Source organism: Rhincodon typus, chromosome 7, assembly GCF_021869965.1.
Source record: "Rhincodon typus isolate 14 chromosome 7, sRhiTyp1.1, whole genome shotgun sequence".
In the NCBI taxonomy this organism is placed as follows: Eukaryota; Metazoa; Chordata; class Chondrichthyes; order Orectolobiformes; family Rhincodontidae; genus Rhincodon; species Rhincodon typus.
Genome location: NC_063338.1, coordinates 95,425,395 through 95,441,388, shown reverse-complemented (window position 1 = coordinate 95,441,388; position 15,994 = coordinate 95,425,395). Strand labels below are relative to the sequence as shown.

Here is a 15,994-nt window from a genome sequence, read left to right as displayed (position 1 = left end):
GGCAATGCATTCCACGCCCTTACCACTCTCTGAGTAAAGAACCTACCTCTGACGTCTCCCCTGTATCTACCTCCATTCATTTTAAAACTATGCCCCCTCGTAATAGCTACCTCCACCCTAGGAAAAAGTCTCTGGCTGTCCACTCTATCGATACCTCTGATCATTTTGTACACCTTTATCAAGTCACCTCTCATCCTTCGTCGTTCTAAAGAGAAAAGCCCTAGCTCTCTCAACCTTTCCTCGTAAGACCTTCCCTCCATTCCAGGCAACATCCTGGTAAATCTCCTCTGCACCTTTTCCAACGCTTCCACATCTTTCCTGCAGTGAGGTGACCAGAACTGGACGCAATACTCCAGATGTGGCCGAACCAGGCTTTTGTATAGCTGGAGCATAACTTCACGGCTCTTGAACTCAATCCCTCTATTAATGAAAGCTAACATACCATACGCCTTCTTAACAACTCTATCTACCTGGGTGGCAGCTCTCAGGGAACTGTGGACATGAACCCCAAGATCCCTCTGCTCCTCCACACTGCTGAGAATCTTTCCGTTAACCCTGTATTCTGCTTTCAAGTTTGTCCTTCCAAAATGAATCACCTCACACTTTTCAGGGTTAAATTCCACCTGCCACTTCTCAGCCCAGCTCTGCATCCTATCAATGTCCCTTTGTAACCTAGAACAGCTCTCCGCACTGTCCACAACGCGACCCACCTTCGTATCGTCCGCGAGCTTGCTAATCCACCCTTCCACTCCTTCATCCAAATTATTTACAAAAATCACAAATAGAAGAGGACCCAGGACAGATCCTTGTGGTACACCACTCGTAACTGAGCACCTCTCCTGGTGTGCCAGTGTGGGGGTGTTTACATGTCAACTTTCACATCTTTCTATCCTAACAACGAAAGACTTGCATTTTTACAGTGCCTGCTGCGATGCAGGACTTCCTGGAATCCTTTAGCAATTTTACCTGTTATTTATAGATACTATAGTGGGTTGGTTAGCTCAGTTCACTGGACAGCTGGTTTATGATGCAGTGTGACATTAACTGCATGGGTTCAATTCCCACATCAGCTAAGATTACCATGAAGGACTCTCCTTCTCAATCTCTCCCCTCACCTGAGACATGGTGACCCTCAGGTTAAAGCACCGCCAGCTCTCTTTCTGTCTCTCTATATCTCTCTCTCATGAGAAAGCAGCCCTATGGTCTCCTTGGACTTTAGCTAAAACAATAAAACATAGGAGCAGAAGTAGGCCATTCAGCCCATTGAGTCTGCTCCATCATTCAATAAGATCATGGCTGTTCTGATAATCCTCAACACCGCTTTCCTGCCTTGTCCCTATAACCCTTGCTTCACCTTACTGATGAAAACTCTATCTCAGCCTTGAATATACTTACTGGCCCAGCCTCGACAGCCCCTCTGTGGTAAGGAATTCCACACTGCCTCCTGAGAGAAGAAATTCCTCCACATCTCTGTTTTAACTGGGTGCCCCTATATTGTGAGATTATCGCCCTCTGCCGGTCCTGCATTTCCCCAACATGGGAAACAACCTCTCAGCATCGACTCCGAAGAATCTTGTATGATTCTGTGAGATCTCCTCTCATTCATCTAAACTCCATTGAGTACAGGCCCAACCTACTCAACCTTTCCTCATAAGACAGTCCCTCTGTACCTGGTACCAGCCGAGTGAACCTTCCCTGGACTGCCTTCAATGCCCTACATCTTTCCTTAGATAAGGGGCCCAAAACTGTTTAGCGTATTCCAGCGGTAGTCTGTATAATTTTAGCAAAACCTCCCTTTCTTTTCTGTCCGTTTCCTTTGAAATATAGGCCCACATTCCACTTGCTTTGCGTATTATTCGCTGAACTTGGATACTGGCTTTTTGTGATTCATGCACATCACTCCCTAATCCCTCCATGTTGTAGCTTTCTGCAGTCGTTCTCCATTTAAATAATATTCAGCTCCTCTCTTCTTCCTGCCAATGTGAATAACCTCACATTTTCCCACGTGATATTCCATCTGCTAAGTATTTCCCATCTTGCTTCACCTGTCCGTATCCCACTGCCATTTCTTTGTGGTATCCTCACCACTGGGCTTCCCCTGGATTTGTCCAATTCGCAAACATGGCGACAGTACATTCCCCCTTCCTCGTGCAAGCCATGAATATATATTGTAATGACTTTGGCAGGGTGTTTGATAAAGTCTCTGTTTTAAGTCTCATAGCATCTAAGACCAATCCTGAACCTGCTGAAAAAGCTGGCTGAAGCAGGAGGGAACGGGACATTGACTGGGTGTGACTGACAGATGTCCCACATGACTCTGAGTCCACACCCCATCTGTTGACAATATTTATTAACAACTTAGATGACAGAATATTTAAAGAAATCAACAGATTCGGCACTAGTGTGGGAAAACGATGTTGAGGGAGAGAATCAGTTGTGATCTAGTCGAGCAACCAAACAGCCTGGATGGGCTGAATGGACTCTTCCTGAACAGTCATTGACCAGTGGTTACCAGGAGGCTATGTTTATTCCAGATTTTTTTTGCGGGAGAAGCATTGAATTCAAATTTTTAACCATCCACCAGAATAGGATTCAAACCCATGTCTCCTAGGATGATACCCCAGGGTTAAACATAGAACATAGAACAGTACAGCACAGTACAGGCCCTTCGGCCCATGATGTTGTGCTGACCTATTATCCTACTAAGATCAATCTACCCTGCATACCCTACATTTTACTATCCTCCATGTGCCTATCCAAGAGTCGCTTAAAAGTCTCTAAAGTATCTGACTCCACTACCACTGCTGGCAGCGCATTCCACATGCACCCACCACTCTTCTGGATTGCTAGCCCAGGGACACTACCACCTTCCCCTGTCCTGGGATGTCTACGCTTTGAACTCTTTCAGGGTGGGTCATGAACTCCACAACGTTCTGACTAATTGTTGATGTACGTTCAGAGATTCCCAAAAGCAGGGAAGAAGCAGGGAGTGGGGACTCTGTCTGACCCAATGGTATCACAGAATTATGCAGTATGCCAAAGGCCCTTCAGCCCATTGAGTCGACCAGCTTGAACTATATTAGTCCCAATTTCTCTCATTAGGCCCATATGAATGTTATGACACTTTAAGAGATCATCCAAGTACTTTTTAAGGGTTCTGAGCTTTACCGCCTCAACTACCCTCCAGGCAGTGCATTCCAGATCCCCACACCTCCTCTGGGTGATCCAGGTTACCTCAAATCCCCTCTAAACCTCCTGCCTTTCACTTTAAAATGACATCCCTTTGTTACTGACCCTTTGACATTCCAAGTGAGGGAAGGTGACAGACTGGGTCAGATCAAAGCGTCAAAGATTGGTCACACCTCACTACTCAAACCGAGTGGGAGGGAGAGAGGCCTCGATACATCAGGAAGGAGTCTGACCATCCTCCAAACCTGCTGACCCACCCTGGGGAGTAGCTCACGCAAGAACAAAGACACAAGCTCGGGATAAATGGGCCACCATCTTGGACTGGGATGAGGAGAATTCTCTCCAAGGGTTGGTAATCTTCTGAATTCTCTGTGCCAGAAGGCTGGGGATCCTCTGGCACTGAAAGTACCATATTTAAGGCTCAGAGGGTCAGATGTTGGTCACTCTGGGAATCGAGAGGAGACAGAGAATAGATGGGAAACTGGAGCTGAGCCCCAAGATCAGCCACAATCACATCAAATGGCAAATCAGGCTCAATGGGCTGAATGCTATTGCTTCCATTTCTTCAGGCTTTATATGAAAACAGTGTAGAGGGAGCTTTACTCAGTCTCGAACCCCATGCTGCTCCTGCCCTGGGAGTGTTTGATGGGGATGGTGTAGAGGAAGCTTCACTCAGTCTCTAACCCCGTGCTGCCCCTGCCCTGGGACTGTTTGTTGGGGGAGCAGTGTAGAGGGAGCTTTACTCAGTCTCTAACCCCATGCTGCCCCTGTCCTGGGACTGCTTGATGAAGGGATGGTGTAGAGGGAGCTTTACTCAGTCTCTAACCCCATGCTGCCCCTGCCCTGGGAGTGTTTGATGACGGGACAGTGTAGAGGGAGCATTACTCAGTCTCTAACCCCATGCTATCCCTGCCCTGGGAGAGTTTGATGGGTTTTACAGACAGTTTACACATACACAATGCCACACCGGTTTCTGTTCATTGTTACCTATCGATGGGTCGAGTTTCTTGGGTTTGTTCCACTGGAGGGTCACTATCCTGCCAGTCACTGCTGAGACCACAGCTGGGCCATTGGGAGGGTCTGGGATCACATCTGGATGACAGTGAAGAGAGGAGCAGAAATATTTCATCAGCACACATCCATCATTCCACACAGCTTCGCGATGCTCCAAAGAACAAACTGCACAAAGCATCTCTCAGAGAAACAAATCACCTCCTGGCTCAGTGACAGAGCACACAGCCACGCAGTGATGGAAGGTGTTACTATCCACCGCCAAACACCTTCAGGAAGCACAGAAACATAACACCCCAGACAGACACAGAAAGGACAGCGGTTACTCAACAAGTAAATAGCCGCACTGCACTCGACGCCAAACCCCTCGATTAGATTCCAGTCTGTAACTCCCTCCCGGGTATTTGTTATTCTATATGTAAACCATCCCGAAACCCCTCGATTAGATTCCAGTCTGTAACTCCCTCCTGGGGTATCTGTTATTCTGTATATAAATCACCCCGAACTCCTTCATTAGATTCCAGTTTGTAACTCCCTCCCGGGTATCTGTTATTCTGTATATAAATCACCCCGAACTCCTTCATTAGATTCCAGTCTGTAACTCACTCCCGGGTATCTGTTATTCTGTATATAAACCACCCAGAACCCCTCCATTAGATTCCAGTCTGTAACTCACTCCCGGGGTGTCTGTTATTCTGTATTTACACCCCCACCCCTGAACCTCTTGATTCGATTCCCATGTCTAACTCCCACCCATGTGTGTATAATTTGATGCCATCACTGGCTTATTAGGTGCCAAAGACAGGAAAATGTGGAGGAGCCTGGGATTTTGACATTCCCAGCACAAAAGCAGGAGAAGCAATATTCCATTTAGTACTGTGTTCCAAATGGATCCTGCTTCTATTTATAACTGTATTACTGAGTAATTTAATTCAATCCTCCTTCACTCCTGATCTTCAGCCATTTACGTCAAGGCCTTGACTTTGGGCCAAAATTATCATCACACCACGACAAGCAGCAAGCAGGTCCACGGAACAAACCGGAACATCCATCCAGCGCAGAACAGCTCACGGGGCAATTATCAAACATGCTGATGAAGACACAGATCCCATATTAATATACACAGTCAGTGCTGAGACTCTCAGTCCCTGTTATACACACACACACACACACACACACACACACACTCACACACACTAATGCGTAAACACACACACATGCACTAATGCGCACACACACACACACACAAACACACACTCACACGCACTAATGCGCGCACACACACACATGCACTAATGCACACACACACACACGCACTAATGCGTAAACACACACACTCTCTCTCTCACTCACACACATACACACACATGCACTAATGCACACGCACTCACACACAGACACACACAGAGTCAGTGCTGGGATTCACAGTCCATGTTAAACATACACACACTAATGTGCACACACATACACATTCACACATTCACACACACACACACTCACACACGCACACAAGCACACACACGCACACACACACACACACACACACTCACATGCGCACACACACACACTCACACGCATACACATACATACACACACGCACACACACACATACACATATACACAGACACACACACATACTCATATGCGCACACACACACACACACATTCACATGCACACACACGCACACACACACATACACACACGCACACACACACACACACACTCACACTCACTCACACACACACACACTCACACTCACACACAGGCAGGCACAGAGTCAGGGCTGGGACACTCAGTCAGTTTGGCAATGTCAGTGGGTAGAGTGAGTGAGGAAGGGATGGCAGTGACCAATGAGAGGGTATGGAAATTGGTCATGAGGTAATGGGGTGACCTTCAATGACGCCCCCCCCACCCCATGGCCATTCTCCGAGTGTCAGATACCGAGGGACCCCAACTTCGGCAGGTGGGGGCAAACCCAAAGGAGTTTGAGTGGGGGTGGTTTAGTGCACTGAGGCAATCTGAATGGAGCCAGCGGAGGAAAAGTTACTGTGTGTGAGAGGGGGAGGGGGCGCAGACGTGACTCCCTCCCAGTCACTCTGCCCTAATTCTGCACCCTCCTCCTTTACCTCCATCTGGTGGACGCTCATCTTTGTGAACACCAAAGCCCTGGCTCTTGGAGAGTTAGCAGGAAGAAATGTGAACCAGAGCAGGTTGGAGAGTGAGATTGCTGGTCACAAACTGGAGAGTTTTACCCGTGGGGTTTGATTGATTGGTAATATTCTTTTGGCATAATCAGGCAAATCTTCAATCCATGATTTCATGGATATGGAGGAATGACAGCCGTTCCTAAGCCTGAAGGGATCAAAGGATACAGGGGAGAAAGGGGGAACAGGGGGCTGAGTTGGATGATTGAATGGGGGAGCAGGCTCGAAGGGCTGAATGGCCTATACTCCCACACCTATTTTCTCTGAATCTGAGTTGATAGAGAAGAAACAGAGGAAACATTTCTTCTTGTGGGAAAGAGCATTATCTAGAGTCCGTCAATTTAAAGCTGGTCACCAAGAAATCCCTGTGGAAAATTGAGAAGACCCTCTATCACCAGGTCAATGATGAGCTCAGTGCCTCCCACAGGAAGTGAATGGTCTCCAAGGAAGTGAATGGTCTCCGAGGAAGTGAATGGTCTATGAGAAAATGAATAGTCTCCTCAAATGGATAGTTTCACTGGGTTTCGGGGGAGACTCAATGATGAAAACTCGAGAGAGATTACAGTGGAGCGTTACCTCGGTAGTGTTCAATGTGGAAAGATCAGAGGAGGCTTGAGTGGGACAGAAAGGCCAGCAGGGACGTGTCTGACTGAATGGCCTGTGTCTGCTCTGCAGATTGGGATCTGTTGGCTGCTGGGAGTTAGTAACAGTCATGCTGTTGGAGTTTCCAGTGAGTATGACAGCGATAGTCGGGACAGGATCTTACCAGATACATATATGTGGGCGTAGCTTGTAGCCTTCCCCACCTTGTTGGCTATGACACTTTTATATACTCCCGCGTGAGAATGGTCAGCACAGCGAATGACCAAGCGATGGATGTCTTTATCTGTGGCAGAGAGAAGCCAATGATGATGAAACTTTTAAAACGTCATGAGGTGGGCAGCAAGCAGGGGAGGGTGGGGTGGGTGGGGGAATGGGAGGTGGGGGCATGACCGTGACCTCTGACCCACACCCGGCCAGGTCAACTGACCTTGCCTCGGATGCCATGTGATCCATGGCCTGCCTCGTGCCTTTGGTTCCTCAGCCATTGACAGGGGATGGTGGTCCAGGCTGGGTGGGCCCTACTCCTGCTTCCCATCCCCAGTCCATTCTCTCTGAGCAAACCATCGAAATTCCAGAACATTCCATAAGCACGTGACAGCAACAGGATCACACGTTACGACCCAGTAAGGTCTGTCGAGGAGTTAAGGATTCAGAGGGTCTTGACGGGTGTCCCTCAGTTGCCAATGGTGGCTGAGCCGTTGGATGTGGTAATGGAGGGAGTGATGAGTGGGTTGAGAGGGCAGGTGAGAGTCACCCACAATGCTGTGGGTCAGGAGTCACATGTAGGCCAGACCAGCTAAGGATGGCAGTTTCCTTCCCTAAAGAACATGAGCAAAGCAGATGGGTCTTTCCTGACAATCGTTATCAGTAGATTCAGATTTTTTAAAGAAAAATTTACAATTGAATTCCAGTTTCAGCATGGCAGGATTTGAACCCAGGCCCCAAGAGTTTCAGGGTGATTAGTCCAGTGAGTGTACCACTGTGCCATCACCCTGCCCAATTGGTTGTGAGTATATCCTCTTACATCCTGATAAAATGCAGGCCAACAACAACCACACAGCCCTGTCTGTTAGCGCCTCCCCCTGGAGGTTTTAGTGAGTGCACGTACACTGTGTCATTCTCCTCTCGTCTGTGCTGTCCAGCCTGTGGCCATTGTGATACCAGGTGATGGCAGGATAGGGCAGGCCGGTAACCTGGCACTCTAGCACTGCATCTTTGCCTTCTGTCACCTCCACGTTCTGGATGGGTTTGATAAAGTCCGGCATGGTGAAACGCTCTGTCTCGTTCTCCGGGACTTCTGGCTCCTCAGGGATTGACGGCATCTTTTCTAGTTTGGCCCTGGGGACAGAAGAGAGAAGGTGAAGGGCAATTCTGAGGGCCAAGGGGGTCAAAGGGGTAGGGGGGAGAAAGCAGGAACAAGGTACTGAGCTACAGCCTGGGGTACTGTCGCTAGGCTATTAATCCAGAGACCCAGGTAACGTTCTGGGGACCTGGTTTCAAATCCCATCATGGCCAATGAATTCAATAAAAATCCTTTAATGGGCTTTGCAAGTAAATTAATCAATTGGGGAAATTGCAGGTCATGTGAGGAGTTGAGGCCTGTAATTGATGGATTTTAGAAGGCTGTGGTGGGGTGGGGGTTTCTCGTTGAGAGGCCTGGGTACACACAATGGATTTACTGACTGCTCAAACGTGGGTGCAGGTGATCGATTACCACAGGCACTCGGACACAAAGGGATCTGTTGACCGCCGAAACTCAGGCACGGGTGATCTACTGACCACCATGGACCCAGACACAGTTGATCTAATGGCCACAGAAAGTCAAACACAAGGAGTTGTGCGTCTGTAAGAATTGAGGCACTAGGGATCTATTGTAGTTGACTCAAAGGATCTATGAGCCTTGCAATCCCAGTCACACGCAGTCTTACTGATCACTGAAGCTCAGGATCTCTTGCTGCTGGAGATTCAGATTTGAGGGATCTATTTACAGCATAAACTCAAACACAGCGGATCAACCGGCCACAAAACTCCAGGCTTGAAGGATCTCTTGATCCAAGAAACTCAGGAGTGTGAGACCAACTGATCACAAAAACCTGGCCGCAGGAATTTCTGGGATCCCCTGGAATCCTGTGATTGAGATTTCCAGCTGATGTGGTGGTGCTAAGTTGTGTGGAGCTTGTTCCTCAGGCAGACTGGTGCAGTACAGAAGGGGGTGCTGCACTGGTACCAGTGCTGCCAACCAGCTGAGAGGACAAATAGACGCCCTCCACCTTCCCTCTGAAAAGGGACAAATGGACATCCCTGTGGTTTCAGGGTCTCCCTATTCTCCTGGGCCTGACTTTTGACCCTCAATCAACACCCGGTCATTTCTGTTCAGGGAGTTTGTGAAATCTTGCTGTGCGCCAATGCGGTATTTCCCACAATGCAACAGTGTGGCCACACTCTGACGGCACCTCATTGGCTGTCAGGATCTCTGGGACTGCCCGAGGTGGTGTGAGGGGCTATGGGAATGCACGTGTCCTGTACGTGAGCCTACCCCTTGCTGTTTTCTTACATTGGCGAGGAGACCACTGGGCGTGGCTCTTCAACGTAGAGGTCGGCTGAGCAGAAGGCGTCTCCGTGGGGGTTCTGGGCAATTGCAGCGTACTCTCCCTCATTGTCACTGACTGCATGGAGGATGATGAGCGAGTGTAAACCCTGGTCCCTCACAATACGCACCTCCTCCGTCTCCATCACCCGCTCACCTATCGAGCAGACAAACAGCACATTGAAACACTTCAACTGTCATTAACGCTGGAGAGAGGGACAGCGAGAGAGAGAGAAACGGAGGGAGAGAGCAGTAGAGAGAGAGAGGGAGAAAGACAGAGAGAGAGAGAGGGAGGGAGAGAGAATGAGAGAGAGAGAGGGAGAGCGCGAAAGATGAAAAGAGAGAGAGAGCAAGAGAGAGACAGACAGCAAGACAGAGAGAGAGGGAGAGAGCGAGAGAAGGAAAGAGAGAGAGAGCAGGAGAGAGACAGACAGCTAGACAGAGAGAGAGAGAGGGAGAGAGAGAGTGAGAGAAAGAGGGAGAGAGCGAGAGAAGGAAAGAGAGAGAGAGAGCAAGAGGGAAACAGACAGCAAGACAGAGAGTGTGAGTGAGCAAGAGAGACCGAGAGAGACAGCAAGACAGAGAGCGAGGAAGAGAGAGCGAGAGAAGGAAAGAGAGAAAAAGCAAGAGAGAAAGACAGACAGCAAGACAGAGAGAGAGAAAGACAGTGAGAGAGACAGAGAGAGAGATGGAGAGAGAGAGGGAGGGAGAGAGAGAGGGAGAGAGAGGGCGACAGCGAGAGAGGGAGAGAGAGTGAGAGAGAGAGAGAGAGAGGTGTGAAAGGCTGACTGGGCAGCAAGTCACCTCTGATTGGCTGCTGCAATTCTGTAGACAATGCAATGAGGAAGGGATAAGCTCTAAGAGAGGCACGAGACTTGAACATATCCCTTTTGTTTGCACAGTGTGGGACACTAGGCGTCTGGCTTCTGTTAAATGGAAATGAGCCACATTACGAGCTCAGCTGGGTGACCTTCAATCAGCACACTCAGAATTGTTCAAAAAGTGCTGTCTGAATGCTATGTAACATTGGACATTCTGCTGTGGCGTTAGCGAGCATGGGGATATTGAGTACAGATTGTTATCACCAACCAGAACGACATGCTGTTGGGTTCAGGTTGGGACCTGGCATTTTAGTGACATCCCACCGCATCCCTCAATTCTGTGGTAGGCAGAAAGCCTTTTTGAACCAGTGTTAAGTGCAAGACTGAAACCTCAGTAATATGCCTCTCTCTTCCTCAGCAATGTTTATGTTTCATTTAAGCAGGACATTATTACAACTTTTATTCACAAATAATTAAATATATTACTTGGGTTAATTAACAGCTCTTCGATAGATTCGGGGATTGCAATTCCAATATTAAACTGTGGCAGGAGGCATGTCATCCATTGCTATGTGGGAGTGTCAGGTATATAAAGTGGTGAAATCTTTTATATGAGTGTGGTTCGTGTGTGGAATGAACTCCCTGAGGAAGTGGTGGATGTGGGTATAGTTACAATGTTTAAAAGACATTTGGATAACAGAGGTTTGGAAAGGTTTGGAGGGATATGGGCCAGGAGAAGGCAGGTGGGAATAGTTTAGTTTGGGATTATGTTCAGCATGGACTGGTTGGACCGAAGGGTCTGTTTCCATGCTGTATGACTCTATGACTCCACGTACGTAGAAAGAAAGACAGCAGCTAAAATGAGCGAAGGATCCTTAGAAGACACAAGTGGGGAATTCTAACGGGGAAATGGTAGATAATTTCAATATTTTTTATTCATTAGAGAGATGTGGATGTTGCTGGCTGGGCCCAGCATTTCTCGCCTATCCCTAGTTGCCCCATGAGAAGATTGTGGTGAGCTGCCTCCTTTATCCGATGCAGTCCTCCTGCTGTGGGTTGACCCACAATGCCATTAGGGAGGGAATTCCAGGATTTTGACCCAGTGACAGTGAAGGAACGACAATATATTTCCAAGTCAGGATGGTGAGGGGCTTGGAGGGGAACTTGCAGGGGGTGGTGTTCCCATGTATCTGCTGCCCTTGTCCTTCTAGATGGAAGTGGTCGTGGGTTTGGAAGGTGCTGCCTGAGGATCTTTGGTGAATTTCTGTAGTGCATCTTGTAGTTAGTACACACTGCTGTTACTGAGCGTCGGTGGTGGAGGGAGGGGATGTTTGTGGATGTGGTGCCAATCAAGCGGCTGCTTTGTCCTGGATGGTGTTGAGCTTCTTGAGTGTTGTTGGGTCTGCACCCATCCAGGCAAGTGGGGAGTATTCCATCACACTCCTGATTTGTGCCTTGTAGATGGCGGACAGGTTTAATTAATTAATATTTTGCATCGGTCTTCACAATGGAGGATGCTATAAAGATCCCAAAGGTATCAGAGGAACATGATGTTAATGGGACGAAAGGTCCTATAACAGTCTTGAGCACAGGGGACAAAGCATTGGACAAGTTTGTGGGAATAAAGGCAGACAAGTCTAGGTCCTGACGGCTTCCATCCATCTGCCTTTTAAAGAGGGTTTTAAAGAAAGCAGCATCAGAGATAGAAGAGGCTTTGGTCAAAATATCCCAGAACTCCCTGGATTCCAGGAGAGTTCCAATGGAGTGAAAATTGCTAATATTAGAGGGAGACAGAGAGCAGGAGGCTATGGGCCTGTTAAACAAACAGCTGTCATTGGGAAAATGCTTGATTCTCTTCAACAACAAATAGCAGGATATTGGAAGAAGCTGAATGCAATCAGGGTCATACAGTTTCGTGAAGGTGAAATCATGTTTGTCAAATTTGCTGCCATTATAAAGTCATAGAGATGTACAGCACAGAAACAGATCCTTTGGTTCAACTGGTCCATGCCAACCAGATATTCTAAATAAGGCTCATTTGCCAGCATTTGGCCCATATCCCTCTAAACCCTTCCTATTCATATACCCATCCAGATGCCTTTTAAATGTTGTAATTGTTCCAGACTCCACCACTTCCTCTGGCAGCTCATTCCATACACACACCACCCTCTGTGTGATAAAGTTACCCCTTAGGTCCCTTTTAAATCTTACCTCTCTCACCTTAAACCGATACCCTATAGTTTTGGACTCCCCTACCCTGGGGAAAAATCTTTTTTATTATTCACCTATTCTTTGAGGATATAACAAGCAAAGTTGAGAAAGGGGACCCCAGTAGATGTGGGGTTTTTGGATTTCCAGAGAACATTCGATAAGATGTCACTTAAAAGGTTATTGAACATGGTGGGAGAGCAATGTATTGGAGATGGTACACGAGCATACATTGAGGATTGTTTAACACACAGAGGACAGTCAGGATTGTTGGGTCTTTTTCACATTGGAAATGTGTAACTAGTGAAATGCAATACAACTCAGTGGTAGGGTGTCTGTTCCTTCCTGTCCATATTAATGACCTGGAGGGGACAGAGTGTAATGTGATACAGAAATGGGTGGGAAAGCATGTTGCGATGAGGATGTAAGGAATTTGCAAAGGGAATAGAGATAGATTGAGGGAGTGGGCATAAACCTGGCAGATGGAGTTCAAAGGAGGAAAATGTGAGATAACGCACTTCTGCAGAAAGAAACAAAAACCAGATTGTTATTTAAATGGAGAGAGACACGATGGCTCAGTGGTTAGCACTGCTGCCTCACAGCGCCAGGGACCTGGGTTTGATTCCACCCTCAGGCAACCGTCTGTTTGCACATTCTCCCCGTGTCTGCGTGGGTTTCCTCCGGGTGCTCCGATTTCCTCCCACAGTCCAAAGATGTGCAGGTTAGGGTGGATTGACTATGCTAAATTACCCATAGTGTCCAAGGATGTGCAGGCAAGGGGGATTAGCCAGGGGAAATGCAGGATTATGGGATAGGGTGGGTAGCTGGCTCTGGGTGGGATGCAGTTCGGAGAGTTGGTGTAGACTTGATGGGACGAATGGCCTGCTTCCACATTCTGCTGGGTCTCTAGCCCAGAGAGTTGTGGAGACTAGATGACTATCGGTGTTTAAAAAGAGGAAGGAGATTGATGTTCTGAAATATCAGGGAGCTGAGAGCTCCGAGGAACTGTTACAAAGGAGAAATCGATGTCTGGATTCCATTGGGCATGATCCTGTTGAATGACAGGACGGGCTTGAAGGGTTGAATGGCCTGCTTCAGCTCCTGTTTCTTATGAGGTACTTGTGGCAGGTTCCTGCAGTGATGCCTTGAGCCCAGAGCCCCCTTGTCCCAGAGTGAGAGTACTACCCACTGAGCAATGGCTGACACTTGAGATAGTCTGTGTTGGGCTCCTGGAGCAAGGGCTACGTTGACGATGTCAGTGCGGTGCCAAGGGAGGTGCTGCATGGTCACAGGCACTCTCTTTATGTTAAGGTAATAAAACTAACCAACCACCCCACCCCTCCCCTCCCCACCACCGTGTGTCTGAGGAACCTAGAGAGTCGGCCAAAGCACCATGGGCCAAAATTGACCCCTCAACAAAGGCCATGTGACAGTTGATGGGCATCACTGGCCAGGCCAGCTTGGGTTGGCCAACTCCCAGCTCCCCTTGAGCCGAGTGGCTCGCACGGCGATACCCGTGGGATCTTGCTGTGCACCGACGGGCAATTGCGCTTCGAGCAGTAAAGAAACTTGACTGCAGGCAGCGTTCTCCCGGTAGGCTGTGTTGCCGGGGACGGTACGAGAGTAACCGGAATGTTTCGTCCGCGCTTCGTCGCCCGGGGGTTGTTGGGGCTGGGGGTTGCGGTTTACCGTAGTGCATCCAGGTGATGGTGGGCGGGGGGGTCCCGCTCACTTTCACATCGAGGTGGGCCGTCCTGCCCTCGATCACAAAGACATCCTCCAGCTTCTTGGTGAAGAGTGGGGAGACAGAGGGCAGCACCGTCAGCTTGGCACTACATGTCTTCTCATCTGTGCGAGGGAGAAAGGCCAAAGGTCAGAAAGCCCTTCACCGAGGCCAGGCCCCACGGTTTGATAAACGATGCTGACGGATTCACGTATACTGAATAAAACTTGCTGTTATTCCCCCAGCAGCCTGCCCCCTCTTTTTTCAGGGAAATAAGAAGTCACGCACTGGGTCAATATTCTCTGGGATGGAGACATGTCCCAACAGAAGAAGGAACAGTCGGCTCATCATTCCGAACAGAAAGAAAAGAGAGAAATTGCTGCAAAAACTCAGCAGGCCTAGCAGCTTTGGCGGAGAGAAAGCAGGGCTTGAAGTCTCCAGTCTGGTCAGCCTTCTTCACAAGGTCTGACCTAGCGTCCCCTTCAGTGTGGAAGCAGGCCATTCGGCCCATCGAGTCCACACTGAGCCTCCGAAGAGCAACCCCCCAGACCCTCACCACCCCACTTTATCCCTGAAACCCTGCATTTCCCGTGTCTAACCCACTAAGCCTGAACATCCCTGGACACCATAGGACAATTTACACCTGTCCAACATCTTCTGAAGAAGGGTCGCTGGACCCAAAATTTTTAACCCTGCTTTGTCTCCACAGGTTCTGGTTTTGTGTCTGATTTTCAGCACCTGCAGTTATTTGATTATTTCTGGGGGGTAGAGTAGGCTCGAAGGGGCCAAACTGTCTAACGCCGATCCTATCGGACTTGCTGTTGTTAGCTGCTGTGTGTCACTGACCTTTGGCGGTGCTGAGTTTGCAGGTATACACTCCCGTATCGTCCTCGTGCACCGAGTTCAGAAGGAGTTTGCATCTTTTGCCGTCAAAGTGCATCTTGCAGTTGAGCAGTGCAGGTTGGACCAGCTTCTCATTGGTCAACCAGTCCACATCAACATCAGGAGGACCCCGGACCTCACACTCGAAACAGGCAGACTCACCGGCATTCACCGTAATATCCCGGCACGGAGCCAGGATGGTCAGTGCCTGGTCCTCACGCCGCACTGCAACAGAAACAACAACATGCATTTATATAGCACCCGGACTACCACCCACAGTTATCAGGGCTCTTTGAAAGGGTCTTTGTACCGATGAAGCGTACAGATACTGACACAAAGCACTCCCTCAGCACTGACCCTCCGACAGTGCGGCGCTCCCTCAGCACTGACCCTCCGACAGTGCGGCGCTCCCTCAGCACTGATCCTCCGACAGTACGGCACTCCCTCAGCACTGACCCTCCGACCGTACGGCGCTCCCTCAGTACTGACCCTCCGACAGTGCGGCGCTCCCTCAGCACTGACCCTCCGACCGTGCGGCGCTCCCTCTGTACTGACCCTCTGACCGTGCGGCGCTCCCTCTGTACTGACCCTCCGACAGTGCGGCACTCCCTCTGTACTGACCCTCCGACAGTGCGGCACTCCCTCTGTACTGACCCTCCGACAGTGCGGCACTCTCTCAGCACTGACCCTCCGACAGTGCGGCACTCCCTCAGTACGGACCCTCCAACAGTGCGGCACTCCCTCAGCACTGACCCTCCAACAGTG

The 15,994-nt window shown here is 49.1% G+C and overlaps 1 protein-coding gene across 1 annotated transcript in view; it reads right to left on the bottom strand.

Annotated features, from left to right (window-relative positions):
* Positions 1-15,994, bottom strand: part of spega (striated muscle enriched protein kinase a) — a 149,400-nt gene that overhangs the window by 45,200 nt on the left and 88,206 nt on the right. The window contains exons 6-11 of the mRNA XM_048599279.1: positions 15,194-15,454; positions 14,314-14,472; positions 9,563-9,752; positions 8,117-8,346; positions 7,172-7,291; positions 4,177-4,281 (exon numbers count right to left, since the gene is read on the bottom strand). Coding sequence (XP_048455236.1) covers positions 4,177-4,281; positions 7,172-7,291; positions 8,117-8,346; positions 9,563-9,752; positions 14,314-14,472; positions 15,194-15,454 — 1,065 coding nt within the window. The remainder of the gene's footprint in view (positions 1-4,176; positions 4,282-7,171; positions 7,292-8,116; positions 8,347-9,562; positions 9,753-14,313; positions 14,473-15,193; positions 15,455-15,994) is intronic.